At 36.9% G+C, this 14,513-nt stretch overlaps 1 protein-coding gene across 1 annotated transcript in view; it reads left to right on the top strand.

The window, feature by feature from the left end:
- cerkl (CERK like autophagy regulator) overlaps window positions 1-14,513 on the top strand; it is a 45,462-nt gene that overhangs the window by 2,573 nt on the left and 28,376 nt on the right. Inside the window, exons 2-3 of the mRNA XM_072396573.1 lie at window positions 105-214; window positions 12,406-12,636. Of these exons, the coding sequence (XP_072252674.1) occupies window positions 105-214; window positions 12,406-12,636 (341 nt within the window). The remainder of the gene's footprint in view (window positions 1-104; window positions 215-12,405; window positions 12,637-14,513) is intronic.

A 14,513-nucleotide genomic window follows, 5' to 3' on the forward strand; every position in this document is an offset into this window, starting at 1 on the left:
TCTAGGTTTAAAAATACCAGAAATCGCCTTTAATTGATAAATAAATGTAGATAACATCTGATTGGTTGAGATAAAATGTGTGTTGGTATTTTCTGATGTGTCAGTGAGAGTGTGTTGCTGCATGGAATCTTCAAAGTGGGGAAGAAGAGTCACGATGTCCTACTCACGAGAACCAGACTGACCTGGACCCCCATCATTCCTGAGAACCCCACAAGTAAGTTACCATGGGGACGGGTGTTCATTGCATTCAGTAATCCTGCCGCTGTAACACAGACAGAGTGTGTGTGTTTCTGTGTGTGTTGAGGCAGCTGGTGTTGTAATGGAGAAGTTTTGCCTCGCTGAGACAACTTTAATTGTCTTGACATCTGAGCACACACCTTTGCACATATCCACAGTATAAGACAATTTGGGTCCCTCATATGAGAGATAAACTTTGCTAAGCCACTCTACACTGAAACTTTCTCTGTTGTCAAACTAGAAAATAGAGTTTGAGAAGAAAAATTAAATACAAAATACTCTTATATGTGTATTTGTCCATGTCTGTCTTTGAGTGTGCGCTTGGGTCCATGTGGTTGACAGTGTACCTTTCATTATGACTGCAGTAAAGGGCCACAAAAGTGAAATACATTGTTACCACTGGTCGCTCACTCTCACATTCCTGTCCTCTTTTTTTATCTACATAAATCCTAGTTAGCTGATAACTGTGTGAAAATATATAAGCATTACTTAGAATGTTGCAGACACAAGTTATTGAGGGACAATGTTTTTCTTTTCTTTTGTTAAAGATGGTCCAATTGAAGTAATTTTTCCATTTTATGTGTCCTGAAATGATTTATGAATAAAAAAAAAAAATTATACATGTTGCAGTTCACCCTTTTAACAGTTATGCCTCCGCACCTCCGCTTCAAAACAATGTGAGCAGTAAATATCAGAGGTGAAAACAAGTCACTGTTTTGCAAGTCACAAGTATTCTCAAGTTATTGAAGTCTTCAATCAAGTTCCAAGTAAAGAGATGTGAGTCCCACATCGAGCCTAAATGATTAAGATATTTAGTCATTCGACTACTAGTCATTTGACTAAATATCTTATCAAATATCAAATTCAGAATAATTATAAATCATTTCCAGAAATAATAACTGCTTCTTAAAATGTGCATTTATTTACCAAAGTAAACAGTAAGTGCAACTGAATATGATAAAGAAAAAAAAATAGCACTGGGGTTGCATTTAACAAGAAATAATAACCTAGGACTACAAAAAATGTGTATTAAATGTGTATTAAAAGCCTCCATTATTACATTAGCAAGCTAGAAAATGTCCTTTGCCATTAAGCTAATGTTAACTACCCACTTATATAATTATAACTCAGGAGTACAAAAAATTTAAAAAATGAAAAGCCTCCTCTATCAAACTGTACCTTGCCATTAACTACCCACTAATCACCGTGACTGCCTTGACTTACTGTTCTTTAAGTAGTTTCAAATGTCAAACGAAGTTGGATGTTGTTGCCTCCCTGTCCGTCATTTTTGACGGGCACGTTTTACATACTGCAGTTCACTTCTTGTTAAGCACTTGGCAATTTGTGTAAGCAAACGAAATTACTGAAGGTATCATTTTTCTCAACTTGGGACCCAGTAATCTTTGTACATCTCCTCTGTGACTTGTTGTGTATGTTGTATTGGATCTGGGAATTCTGGGTAGTTGGTGCAAACGGACTGGAAATTAATAAAATTGATTGATTTGAATTTTGAGTTAGTTGATATGATTAAGGTATTAGAAATAAAAATAAAAAAACAGACAATTTAAGCTTTTTGTTTGCTGTGAAATATCAAGTATTTTCAAGTCAAAAGGCTCAGGTCCAAGTGAAGTCGCAAGGGATTGATGTTAAAGTCTGAGTCGAGTTCAATGTAATTTATAACTCTATTGAGTCAAGTCAGAAGTCATTAAAATTATGACTGGAGTCCATGTCATCTGAATCAAGTCCAAGTCCACACTTCTGGTAAACATGTGTGTCAGTCTCATCCACACATCCTGAGTCTATATGATTTTATCTGTATGTGAGCTCAGCTGATCAGTTGGGTCCAGTAAGTACCGTAGGCTCAACTAAAGCACTTGAAAAATACTGGCAAAATTGTAGCAAAACATGTGATGAATTATATTGGCTGCACTGACTGAATATTCTGATTAGATGGTTTATGTCTGAAAACACCAGAAGCCGTAATGTGACGACTATGCAGTAAAAATGAAAAAGTCCTGGGAAAGCGCTGCTTTTTCCCATACGTCACATAAGCATAGTATTTTACCTCAACAAATTAACACATTCTTATTCAAACTAGACTTTTTACAGCAGAGTTATCTCTAAGATATATTTCAAATGCAAAAACGGACGAGGTTGTTAAGTAGACATTGGATAATGTTAATACTACTTAATACAAACAAAAGCAAGAGTGGGCCATAAAGCAGCCATGCTATGAACTACGGACTTGAGCAGCTCCCCTAATCTCAAAACTTCTAAACCCATAAAACTAACCCAACTAGCTAACTTAACTAACTAATTGACCAAACTAACCTAACTGACACAGCCAAAACTGAAAACAGGACTCCTGCTAATAATGACTAAGCAAAATCTAATAAAGCAATACTGCCTGGTTTAGAATGCCAGAGGAGTCCAGGACATGGCCTTCTTTTTAAAGGCCCATCCAAGTGTATGCAGCCAGTCATTAGAAAGAAAAAAAGACAAGTTAGCCACACTGAGAACATCACAATAGTACCCTGACACAGAGGCATGGTTAAGAACAATTGATGTTCCAACTATCTATCAGGAAACGGGCAGATCAGTCAACCGGTCTGTTTTATATTTCAAATTTGTCATCATTTTGTCCTGCTCTTGTGAGCAAATTTTGCAAACTGCAGGGGCAGGAAGCCTTGGCCAGTGGCTGCGGCTTGGCCTTCTGCCCTGGACTGAGAGTCAATGAGACCCAAGAGCCAACAAGTCAGCAGGACTTCTCACACTATGAGCTACGCAGCTTGAGAATAGGAACTGCTGACGAGACCTGGGCAGCGATATGCGAAATTTGAAAAATAACCTTACTATTTGATCTACACGTCTCCTCATACTGGAGATGTCTTCCAGATAAATGGTTGGAACAGCATCGGAAATAATTGATAAGTAGCTTGTGTTAACCTCTCCACATAGCTTGCTAGCTTCTGATTTCACTGGTTCCTCACAGTGCATGAAAATTAGCCCTACAACTCCATCCTGAAGGTAGTCAGGATTAGTTCCTCCAATGTTATATGTCAGACATACTGATGTCTAACCTCACCTTTCAAAGCAGAAATCCTCTTCCATAGGGTAATTACGCTCATGATGTGTCTTGTAACACTTAAAAATAGCACCTCATTGGACATGTTAACAATGTTAAAACTTGATTTTATTCGAGGGGCTCTTTAAATACTTAACAGATCTAGCAGTAGTGGCGGTAGCAGTTTTGTCTTTATCTTAGTTAATTTTCTAAATGTTATCGTAAACATTGCTACGCTTCATTTTAAAATGAAGAGTTTGTAGAAACCAAAAACATCTGGTGATCTTTTATGTTTTGAGATGGATAAAAAACATATAATAATAATAGGACCAATAATAATAATAAAAATAATGATAATAATAATGTGTTGTTGTAAAAAAATGGGGACTATGTCTTTCCAGTTGAATTGCAATTGTTCAAATTCTTCTTTGAGGTAAAATTGAACAGTTTCCTTTTATAAATCCACTGACAGAAAATGCAAAAGTTATTTATAGTCAATATTTCATACAAACACAGCATTGAAATTTAAACTCAAACGAAATTAACAAACAAAAAGCAGAAATTGCTACTGGTGCATCTCTAGTCTTTCAAGATATTCCAACCAATGCAATGACCCCATTTTTCATTCCATGCGACACCATCACCCTGTTTTTTCAAGTATGATAATAATTGATTGCCACTTGAACCCTTCTCATGATTATAAGATTGTGAGGTTTTCTCACATTGCCAGTGAATTAATTTATGCTGCAGGTAAAGGCTGTGGACCTGTATTGGAGTATGCCAGGGACACACTCACGGTGATTAGGTTTGTTGTCCATTTCATGTGCCATTGGCAGCTTTTTTGGGGGAAGGGATGATTTTAAACAGATGCAGCATAAAGGGACATGAAATGTGCAGAAAGACATGCAGAAAAGTCAAGGTGAGGACTACAGAGGGCATTTTCCTCAGTGTGATATGTCTCCTTACCACCTCGCCATCAGTCTGCCTCCATTTTTAAAGTTTGATGCTCCAGTACACTAATGTCTATCGCAAAATATGTCACCTTCATCTTGCAAAGCTGATTAACAGATTATTAAGTTAAAATGAAACTGAACACTTACCTTAATTAAAGATGAATTGGCCCTTTTAATACCCGGCCAACATAATCCTTTATGGCATCATTAAATATCAGTTTTTCACTGGAATGAGAGTTGGGACGTGATTGTTATCTGAACCTTCTATTCTGCCCACACCCTTTCACCTAGCACAGACTGCAGGTACTGTATCGGCCTACCACCATCTCTCACGCTGTGTATCACTATATCTCTAGCTTGTTAAAACAAACACATGCTCTTTTAGTTTATATAAGAACTGAAAACGAGCCCTTTGATAGGCCCTTCACATGTCAACAGATGCTGATTTACTCATGTTGTGGTTGCATTTTGGTGTCACAGCAGTAATATTTGGCTATGTCCTGTTGTTTGGTAGATTTTTGGTTCAAATCTTTTCAGACAGAACTGGTAAGTGAAGCAGGATGAAGGTGTAAATTCAATGCGTGTGAGTGGCTGAAACCAATCTGTTTTCTTGTATTTCATCCAAGTTAATGTCATTAAGCCAGCAGTGTGTGTGTGGTGTGTGTGTGTTGGCAGTAGTAGAGAGCAGTTGGTTCGGCCCGTGGGGGGTTATTAGAGTCTCTCAGTGTGAGGAGATTAACACACACACACAAACACATAGCCAGCCTGTCAGCATGCTGAGTATGTGTGTGTATCGATGAGATATTTCTATATAAATGGATCAACTGATATTGTTTATTTCATGCCAGAGGAAAGTGAAACCCAAGCTATTGTGTTTTATAATTGTGTTTTATATCCCTAAAGCAGTATGAAAGAACTACATGCTGTATTCAAACACAAATACAAAACTGAAGTTGGAGCAAAAGAAAACTGATTTGATGTTTTAATGTGAAAACGTGGAACAAGCAGTTGGATTTCAAAGCAGTTTGACCTGTCCAGCGGAATGACAGAAACATAGCTGAAATAATTTAAATTGGTGGCCATAAAAGGAAACTCTGAGTGGCTCCTGTCTTGCAGAAATGCACAGAAAAATGCTTCTTTTTTCAGCTCTTGGATGAGGCAGACAAGTCATAAAATGTTAAAGTCAAATACAATGAATACGATATGGCAAATTAATGAAGCATTCGGCTTTTACACTTGTCTTTGACAGAAAATGGCAACACTACATAAAATCAGATTTGTGTGTAACCCTCTTCATATATGAAGCTAACACTCTTCTAGCATACTGTCAATTGTGTCATAACTCATAAGGAGAACGGTAATAATTTACAGTAAACTATGAATATGGAAGCTCTTTTTATTTGCCGTTTCTGTCTGTTTTAAAGGCTGAGAAATTAGGTTTTAGCGAATGCTTTTCAGAAAACCAGGTTTTCGGAGGTTGTTGTCAAACATGATTAGGCTTTAGAACACCTTTTGAAGGAGGTTTTACGTCTTAATAGATTAATCGCCGTGCTTCATTCTTTATCTCAAGAAAGCCTTCAGTAGTGGTTGGAAATGCACAGCCATTACCACAGCCATTACCACCAAGAAAGTGTCACTGTCAGTTATTCATTTATTCATCGTAAACTCCAAAATCTTCCGTCCATGCCAGTTTCCTCCTTGCGGTGTGGGACACACTTTACATCAACAATAGTGAACCAGTTTTTCAGAATATATGAAACTTTTTCAGTTTCACTACACTCAAAAAACTGGCTAGATATTGTATCTAAAGTACAAGTTACATCCAGTAGAAACACTACCTTTCAGGGGACAAGCCTGTCAGCTAAAACAGCATGAAGGGTAGACATTACACTGTATCCTGTAGTGTTGGACAACAATTTCTGATAATTACAACTTTCTGAGACAATTAGATAGGTCATTTTTAAATGATTGTTGACTGCACTGCAAACATGAGACACACCCCAATAGGTTTGAGAGTTAGCTGCCAACTGTCTTGCGGACAGGAAAAAAGTACAAATTTAGTCTCTTTTATTGTTGCTGACAGCTTCAGAGCTTCCATATGAAACATTATGTTTCGTAAACCTGTGTTTCTGTCAAAAAAATTAATAGAAAATTAGCACGTGCACCCCAATTTTGTGTTCCTATCATTGCCAAATGTAGTCAGACAAGGAAAATACCCACGACTACTACAGTGTCCTCCAAAGCTCGACTGAATGCTGTTTTCTCTCAAAAGCCAAATGTTAGCAGATGTTTGCAGGGTTTTGTTGACCAGTGTAAGAAGGGCTTCAGAATGGAATTCCCTTGTTTCTTTCAGAGAGCTGAAACCCTCCCAAACAGTTAAGTCTCTTTGTATGTTTAAGACTAAAGAGAGGATTGTAAAGGGGCTGTAAAAGATACATTTCTAATAAACTGATCATATCCAGGTGATGGTGCAGTTTACATGATCAGAGTTGTGATGCTGAAAAACTCTGCATTTTCCATGCTTGTATTTGTGCTTGAATCATTCGTTTAGTGGAGGATATAAATGAACAGATACACTGAGGAGCCGCCTCCTTTTAGGGACAAAAAAGAGCAACCCATGACATGAATTATTTATTTATATGGTGAAGGCTTGGTTTATAATTTAGTCTCCAGGAAATGGATGAATCGTCCTCTCAAGTGATGCAAGTACAACTCTGTGTGTGTGTTTGTGTGTGTGTGTATTTGTATGTAAACTAAGATCCACAACTCCCCACAGTGACCACATGGCCTGGTCACCATGAGACTGGACTGCCACTGGGTGTGTATATGTTGGCACAGTGGGTTGTGAGGTCATGATGGGAAACTTACTTCCATCTGGAAGCAACCAACGAGTGTGTTAGTAGCATCTCTTTAGGTTTTGTCAGCACAGATCAGAGTCATCTTTATTGAGGTGGATAAAAAAAAATCTTTTTGTCTGTGCAGTTTTTTTGATTTCCACTTCTTCTGTTCTCAAGATGTATTTAATGTGCTTTTATATTGATAAAGAATACAAAGAAAGGGCAGCTTTTCTCAATCTACAGTACCTTAGAGCTCTTTTTGCCTATTTTAATCTTGTGGTTTTTGGTGGTTAATGGTACATTTATTGTTGAGGAACATCTTTCACCACCTTTTATCAATCTTTTTTTCAGAAGCAGATTTTTTTTCATCAAGTGCAGTTTAATAAATGTGTAAATTACATTGCTGAGGAATTATTACAAAGCAAACCACAGCGAAAAGGAAATTGTGTCTGACTTAAAGTTATTACTTTACAAATGCTTAATTCAAGCCTGGCTGCTCTCGCCCTCCTCTGCAAGCAAAGTGCTCAGAATAAGGTGATACTTGTGGTAAGGCGCTGATTCACCAGATTTTATCTGAATATTCCCTTTCTTTTGACCAAGTCTTAAGAAGTGTGAGTGTAGAGAGGTGACAGCGATTTCAACTGATTATTGTTTGAATCCTAGCACCCACACACTGTCATTGGGTATTGACTACGCAGCCTGTGTCCAAAAATTTGCATCCCAAGAACAATCGAAACAGAACAAAAGAATAACAGAAAGAAGACTGTATGTGCAGAGAAATACATCTCCACACATTTCTAGTGGATCCAAAGACATGACTGGAAGGAATTTAAGTGGGAGTATGTATATGTATATTTTATGATATATATATGACGACTATAAACATAATGATGCTTCTCTGCTACTCATATCAAGTTGGCTACAGTTCATCCAGAAGTACAAAAACATTAAATGAAGAATTATGCATTTAACATAAAAACAGTGTAACATATGTGTAATTTATAGTTAATATTTTCTACTATTTGCACATAGATAAAAAATAAAACTTAGTTTCTCTTTGTTTCCATATTGGCGTGTTCTAATCTCAAATAAATTCACTGAAATACCAAAAAACACATATTTCAGTTATCTTCTGTACACATGGACACTGGTGTTTTGATAATTGCTGATTTTTCTTTGTGTATTTACCCATCGTCCAGATCCAAACAGAGTTTGGTCCTGAAACCAAACCTTTTGAAAATGGTATTTTTTTTGTCTTGCAAAATCAGATTGTTCACATGGCAGTAAACTAGCCAAGATAGTTCTGGTGCTAACCTCGCTGAGAGGACATTTTTCATGTTTGTGCACAAATGTACAGATAGTTGCCAGATATATAGAGGTATCAGAACATGTAATGGAGTACATTGCTACATAAAACGACTGGGCTAAAAACGTCAAATTCAGCTCAATTCAATTCAGTTCAGTGTAGTTCAACTCAATTAAATTAAATTCAATAATACTTTATTAATCCTCAAAGGGGAATTACATTAGTGCAATATAAATAACTGAGGAAACATAAATACATAGTCAAAATTAATTAAAAGAAAGTTGTTTGACAATCAGTTGACAAACTTTTGGAAAGTTGAAGTGTAGCAGAGAAAGGTGTGGTTAAAATCTCTGTCAAGATTATCATGAATGGATTGGGGTGTTGTTTTGTAGCTTGGCAACAATTTAGCTGTTACCTGCTGTCATTATGAGTGTCAGGTAAACTCCCTCAGTAGAAAACAGAAACAGAAACTCACAGCCAACAGTTCAACATCTGACATTCAGGGACGCTTCTTTTCAATGACATGTCAAGGATTATAACGTCTGTTGTTAACAAGCACTGAACCCCTTCATCCTTTATTGTTACCTCTCTTTCTGCAGTATCCATCTGCCTGTATAGTCTGAAATTTTGGAAGAGAGATCTTAATCATCTGGATTTGGGGTCTTATTCCTCAGCGGTGTAGATCACACATTTATTAAACTGTACTTGATGAAAAACAAATCTGCTTCTGGAAAGAAAATTGATAAAATGTGGTGAAAGATGTTCCTCATCAATAAATGTACCATTAACCACCAAAAACCACAAGATTAAAATAGAAAAAGAGCTCCAAGGTACTGTAGACTGAGAAAAGCTGCCTTCTTAAAGATTAATACCTTCTGTTGTGTCTTTGTTTGTATTCTTTATTGATATACATCACTTGGGCTTTGGAAAGCTCAGTCAGCTAATCCCACATGTAAACAACTTTCCCGTTGCCATGGTTACACATCATAAAAGATGTAAATAAGTGTCAGAATTACCAGCTAAAATCATTATAGCAGCACACCATTAAAATCAGTTCAGAAAAATATATAAAAATCAGGCTTCCACTGGTATGCTACCATTCTTGAAATCCCGACTAGACCAGTTATTCTGGCTTTCTGCAGTCAAACTACTTAATGATGCAGCCTTAAAAATGCAATAACACCTGAATACATACATTTTAGTGAATAAAAAAACATTGCTGTTTTTTTTTTTTTTGCTGCAGTGTCTCTAAGAAAAAATATTACTGTAGAATTTATAGACAGTACTATTGCATATACAATCAATTGAACAAATTGGAAGACAATATGCCAATTTTGCTTTGGTAGGAAATGTAGGCAAAGACTCTTTTTCTCACTTTAGAAGCAAATAAGTATTCAGATCAAGTTGAAATACTTGAAAATAAACTTGTAATGGTGTTTAAAACTGAAGGCACTGCTTTGTTTTCGTTAAGATTTATCATTATAGGTGCTAATTTATCAGACAGAAATAACATGATGTACATTAACTGAACACAGTGCATGGATTAAGAAGCAGCCACAGCAACAGACCACCACCACAAATACACTGTGACCTCGACATACGGAGGATGGGCTCTATGGGGTGACAAGGGTGGTTGGTTAGGGGTATCTGGTGTTTGATAACAGCAGGAGGGTGTTTCATAGATAGGAGGTTAATCAGCTATCATTTATAACCATTTCTGATGTAACTGTCTGCCCTGAGATGTTTACTCTCTCTTCCAGGTTGTTGCTGGTGCTCGCTTGTGTATTTTACTGCTGTTATTATCGAACAGTGTTAGTTTCTCAATATTGACAAAGCAGCAGCTTAATCGATCTTTTCATACTTTATAGCATACCATTCCCATTTAAGTGTGCTTTTTTTTTCATTCTATATCTGGTATAGAACTTTTAACCCATACCTTACTGCATTTATTAGTAATTGATATTTGATTAATACAACATAAAACAAAACAAAATACAATCTGATTATTTCTTATACTACTCATTTGAGGGACTCATTGAGGAATCTTAATAGACTTGGCTTGTGAATGATTTGAAAAAGTTTGAATATGTGTTGGTGTAGATACTTTTGACAAGTAAACATTGAATAGGTCAACCTTGGTTTAGGCTACATCATCTGATCAGTATTTTGTACAATATTGTGTACTGTCTGTAGCAAGGCTGTAAGTGGATTTAAATATTTTTGATGATTAAAGTGGATTGATATGTTTTTTTTTTTCCTAAGCATGCATGTTTACCATCTGCCATGACTCTTTGTCCCTAAAGTCAGTTTTAGATTCACCATAAAACCCATTTTCATGGCAAGAATACAACTAAAAAGGGTTATTTTACTATCATACAATTGATGCTGTTTGTTTTATTGAAGGAAATGATGCCTGGAACTTTTATAAATTATTAATGCCAGATAGATCCAGATAGATAGATCCAAAAATGTTGGTTTTGACATTAGATTCAGTTTCACTGGTCTTAAAACATCAGTCAGGTGTCGGTATGTCCACTAGAATAAATCTCTATAATTCTATAATCGTAGTCATTCCTCCTTTTCACACTGTTATTTTAAAAAAAAAACTTATCTTAAGTTAGTACTGGACTCTATCAAATAAATCAGCTATACATTGTGCAAAGTTAATGTTATTTTGAAAACAAACTGAATTTGTTTTGTAAGTGTTCTTCCACTGCAGTTCAGCTTAGACAGACAAAGAAAGTGTTTAACTTTAGATAAACCTTTTATTTAAGGCTGTAACGGCGCACCAATGTCATTGATTGAGTCGATTGCGCAATTTTGTCAATTTTCTTAGCATATGTTACTGCATCGCACTGCATCACCCAATCACATAATGCATCACTAACAGATTGTGAAAACACTGCACTATGGATAAAAAGGCTGAAGTATTCTAGAGACTTGCAGGTATCTTGATAATCCAGTCAAAACTCACATAGTACTTTCTCCTTTACATACCTCCATAAAACCTAAGCTTAACTATCAGTCAGTTCCCCTGTGTTGCTTACCTGGTCTTCTTTTAACCAAAATGGTAAATGACAAATGAGAATTTCCAACTATCAAATGTAAAAATAGAAAAATAAAGACTGACAATTCTGAGTCAGATATTCTTGTTAGGATATAAAACATCAAGAATTTGCAGAGAATTATTCGCTAATTTCTTTCTTTGGTCAATTTATTGGCTGCTAATGAGATTTTCCTGTTGATACCAAAGGAAAAAAGTAAGAATAAAGAATGTGAACTTCCTAATTCTGAGGTACAGGGAATGCGGCATGATTTGAACTTGAAGGAGGCTGGGCAGCAAAAACTGGACGGCTTATAGCTGGGAGTTCTATGTACCGGTACTTATTCTGCAGATCTGCTTGCGTCAAGCGCTTGGGCAAACTGTCAACAAGTTCACTCGATTACAACGTATCAGCTTGGCTTGTAATAAGAGTGTCATGGATAAAATGTGAGTGTTATGTAACTCAGTGTACTGACTGAGCTTTGCTGACATTATCCTCAGAGGATTGAATGATTATTCTGACGTGGACCAATCAGATTTCAGAATTCAGAAAACTGATTATACTGATTGATGTGACAGGTTCCATTGTGTGTTCCACTGATTAATACATTAGTGATGAAGACTGTGAATGATTATGTAACCAGTTGCAATGTGTGTATTTACGTTTTACTGACTGACACTGGTGGCTCCCACAAACTCCTCAGCAACAGTTTATTTTCATTGGTAGTGATAATTTACTTGTGTACAGTAAATGATAATATATGATATGGTCAAATTAGAGGGGTGGCTGTTTAAGAGCTGACAATACATAGTGATTAATTTATTAAAGAATAAAAGTCGTCATCACTATTCGACACATCAGTTGCATCTTAGCTAATCTACATTCAGATGAGACATATCTGTTCCATCTTTTGGTCTTGTTTGGCATGTTGTGCTCACATGCTGCGTGTCAACTCTGTCTGCAGGTGAAGTGAGCCTGCTGCAGCCGGGTGTGGTGCTGCTGCAGGATGTGTTCGCTGTGAAAGTGAAGCGGCGGCGAGCAGCGGGCCAGCAGTCGGGCGGACCCGTGCTTGGCGTGGCTCTCTTCTGCTGCAGGAGGAGAGGGCAGAAGCTGGAGGAGGACACACTGCACCTGCACAACGCCTCTGCAGAACACACAAACATCTGGTATAATACTCTGAAGGAGCTGCTCACAGGTAACACACGTGCCCAGATCATCATGAATGTGAAGAGTAAGCACAACAAGTGCCTTGAGATGACATATGTTGTAATTTGGCGCAATATAAATAAAATTGAATCTAATTTAATTGACTTGAATGTGAACACTAAAAATAAAAGAAAGGCTGTCCTCATAGTGAGATGGTATTTAATGGCAGGTTTGCAGCGCCACTCCCTGTGGAGTCCCTCACTCTGAAGGACTCATTGAGCATCCAGGCTGATAGAAAGTACGGCGGTTTGTGTTACGTAAGCTGGAACAATGGAAACATGGCTTATTGTTTCTGTGGTTGTCATCCAGTAAGATGATTATACATGCACACTGCTAAGCAATGCTGACATTGTTAGCACGAGCATTGTCTCCATCCAATAGATAGAAGGAATTGTAATACCTCTTTAATAAACTTTTTCATCCAGTGTTAATCCACTTGAATTACATTTTTAATAACGTTATCTTAGATATTATCTACAGTCATACCAGAAACAAAGAATAACAGGCAGAGATACAGTATAATCATTTTTAAGGCAAAACCGTTGATTGTGGATTATGGTGGCTCTGAGGTTAAAAACGGCTAAGCCAAAAACACAGCAAAGTTTCATGAAAAGCCACAAAAATAGAAGAGGAATTGCCACAACACTTTGGAAAAACACAAAATTTCACACGAAAAAAAAGAACATATAACAACATCTCACAGAACAAACAACACGTTTACAAAAAACCTGAAGGTTTGCAGGATCCTCTGCCATCAAGAAAAGCCAACAATGAAAGCAAAACCTGAACAGTATTTCATAAAGCACAAAATAACGCAACATGTTAGAACTCTTTAATATGGTGTTACAGTCTACATCCTGCACATGTGTGTGCATTTGGCCAAATTAAATCAAATATGAGACTAAATCAATTCCTCTTGATGAAACTTCTCAGAAGCTTCATTAGCTGTTGTTCAATTTCCAATTCATATCTTTCTGGTCAGGCTGTTTTCATGGTGATACAGTGTTGTCTGAACTAAACATAATCCAGGTACTGACATGCATCCAAACACCTTTACTCAACTTTCTAAGATGATTTGCTGTGTTTGTTTTAATTTCAGCATATCCAGATTGAAAATGTTGATATTCATTGGTCAAAGTATCTCAAAGTTCACACTAATCCCACATCAGGTCGACACGACCACAGAGCTAGTGCAGCAGGGCATCTCTGAGGATGCAGTGTCGCTAATGCTACTTTGTTGGAAACAGAATTACAGCATATTATCAGCTGTTGGAGGAATTTTGTCTGGAGAGGGAGGGAGTTCTACCATAACTACAGAGGGAGTTCTTTTATCTTCTATTGTTGTTCAACAACTCTAAACATATGTTGTTATTCATGTCCTCATACAATGAGTTTTAATAAGCTTTAATCAGGTCTAAATCCTATCCAATAAAATGGTTTAAGGACCGATTTTCTGCAAAGTAATGACATGCATTCCTGCAGTTTTCAACAGTTAGACTGTATACAAACCTGTGAGAGATTCAATTGTCAAAATCAGTATTGTAAAAGGTGCAAAGGATCAGAGGTGGTCACCACCCTATACTCACACCAGGGATTAAATATGAAACATTCTACTGCCTTGCTTTATGTAAAATATTGAGTTTAAACCTTTTTCAACATTTTCCAAACTCTGCTCCTGGCAGAAACAATTAGTCAGCACAGCAGCAGCCTGTAAGAGTCACACTGGGATATAAAACCCACACCTATGAATGCTTTATCTCTTTGAATGGCTTCCATTTGCACCATTGTGCTCTTGGTGGTTAGCTAGTTGTTAATCAGAAGCGATGCTAGCTGTTCTGATTAAAATTCTAATGTTTTCCATCAGCC

The sequence above is a fragment of the Leuresthes tenuis genome, unplaced genomic scaffold (assembly GCF_036924035.1).
Source record: "Leuresthes tenuis unplaced genomic scaffold, fLeuTen1.0.hap1 SCAF_12, whole genome shotgun sequence".
NCBI lineage: Eukaryota > Metazoa > Chordata > Actinopteri > Atheriniformes > Atherinopsidae > Leuresthes > Leuresthes tenuis.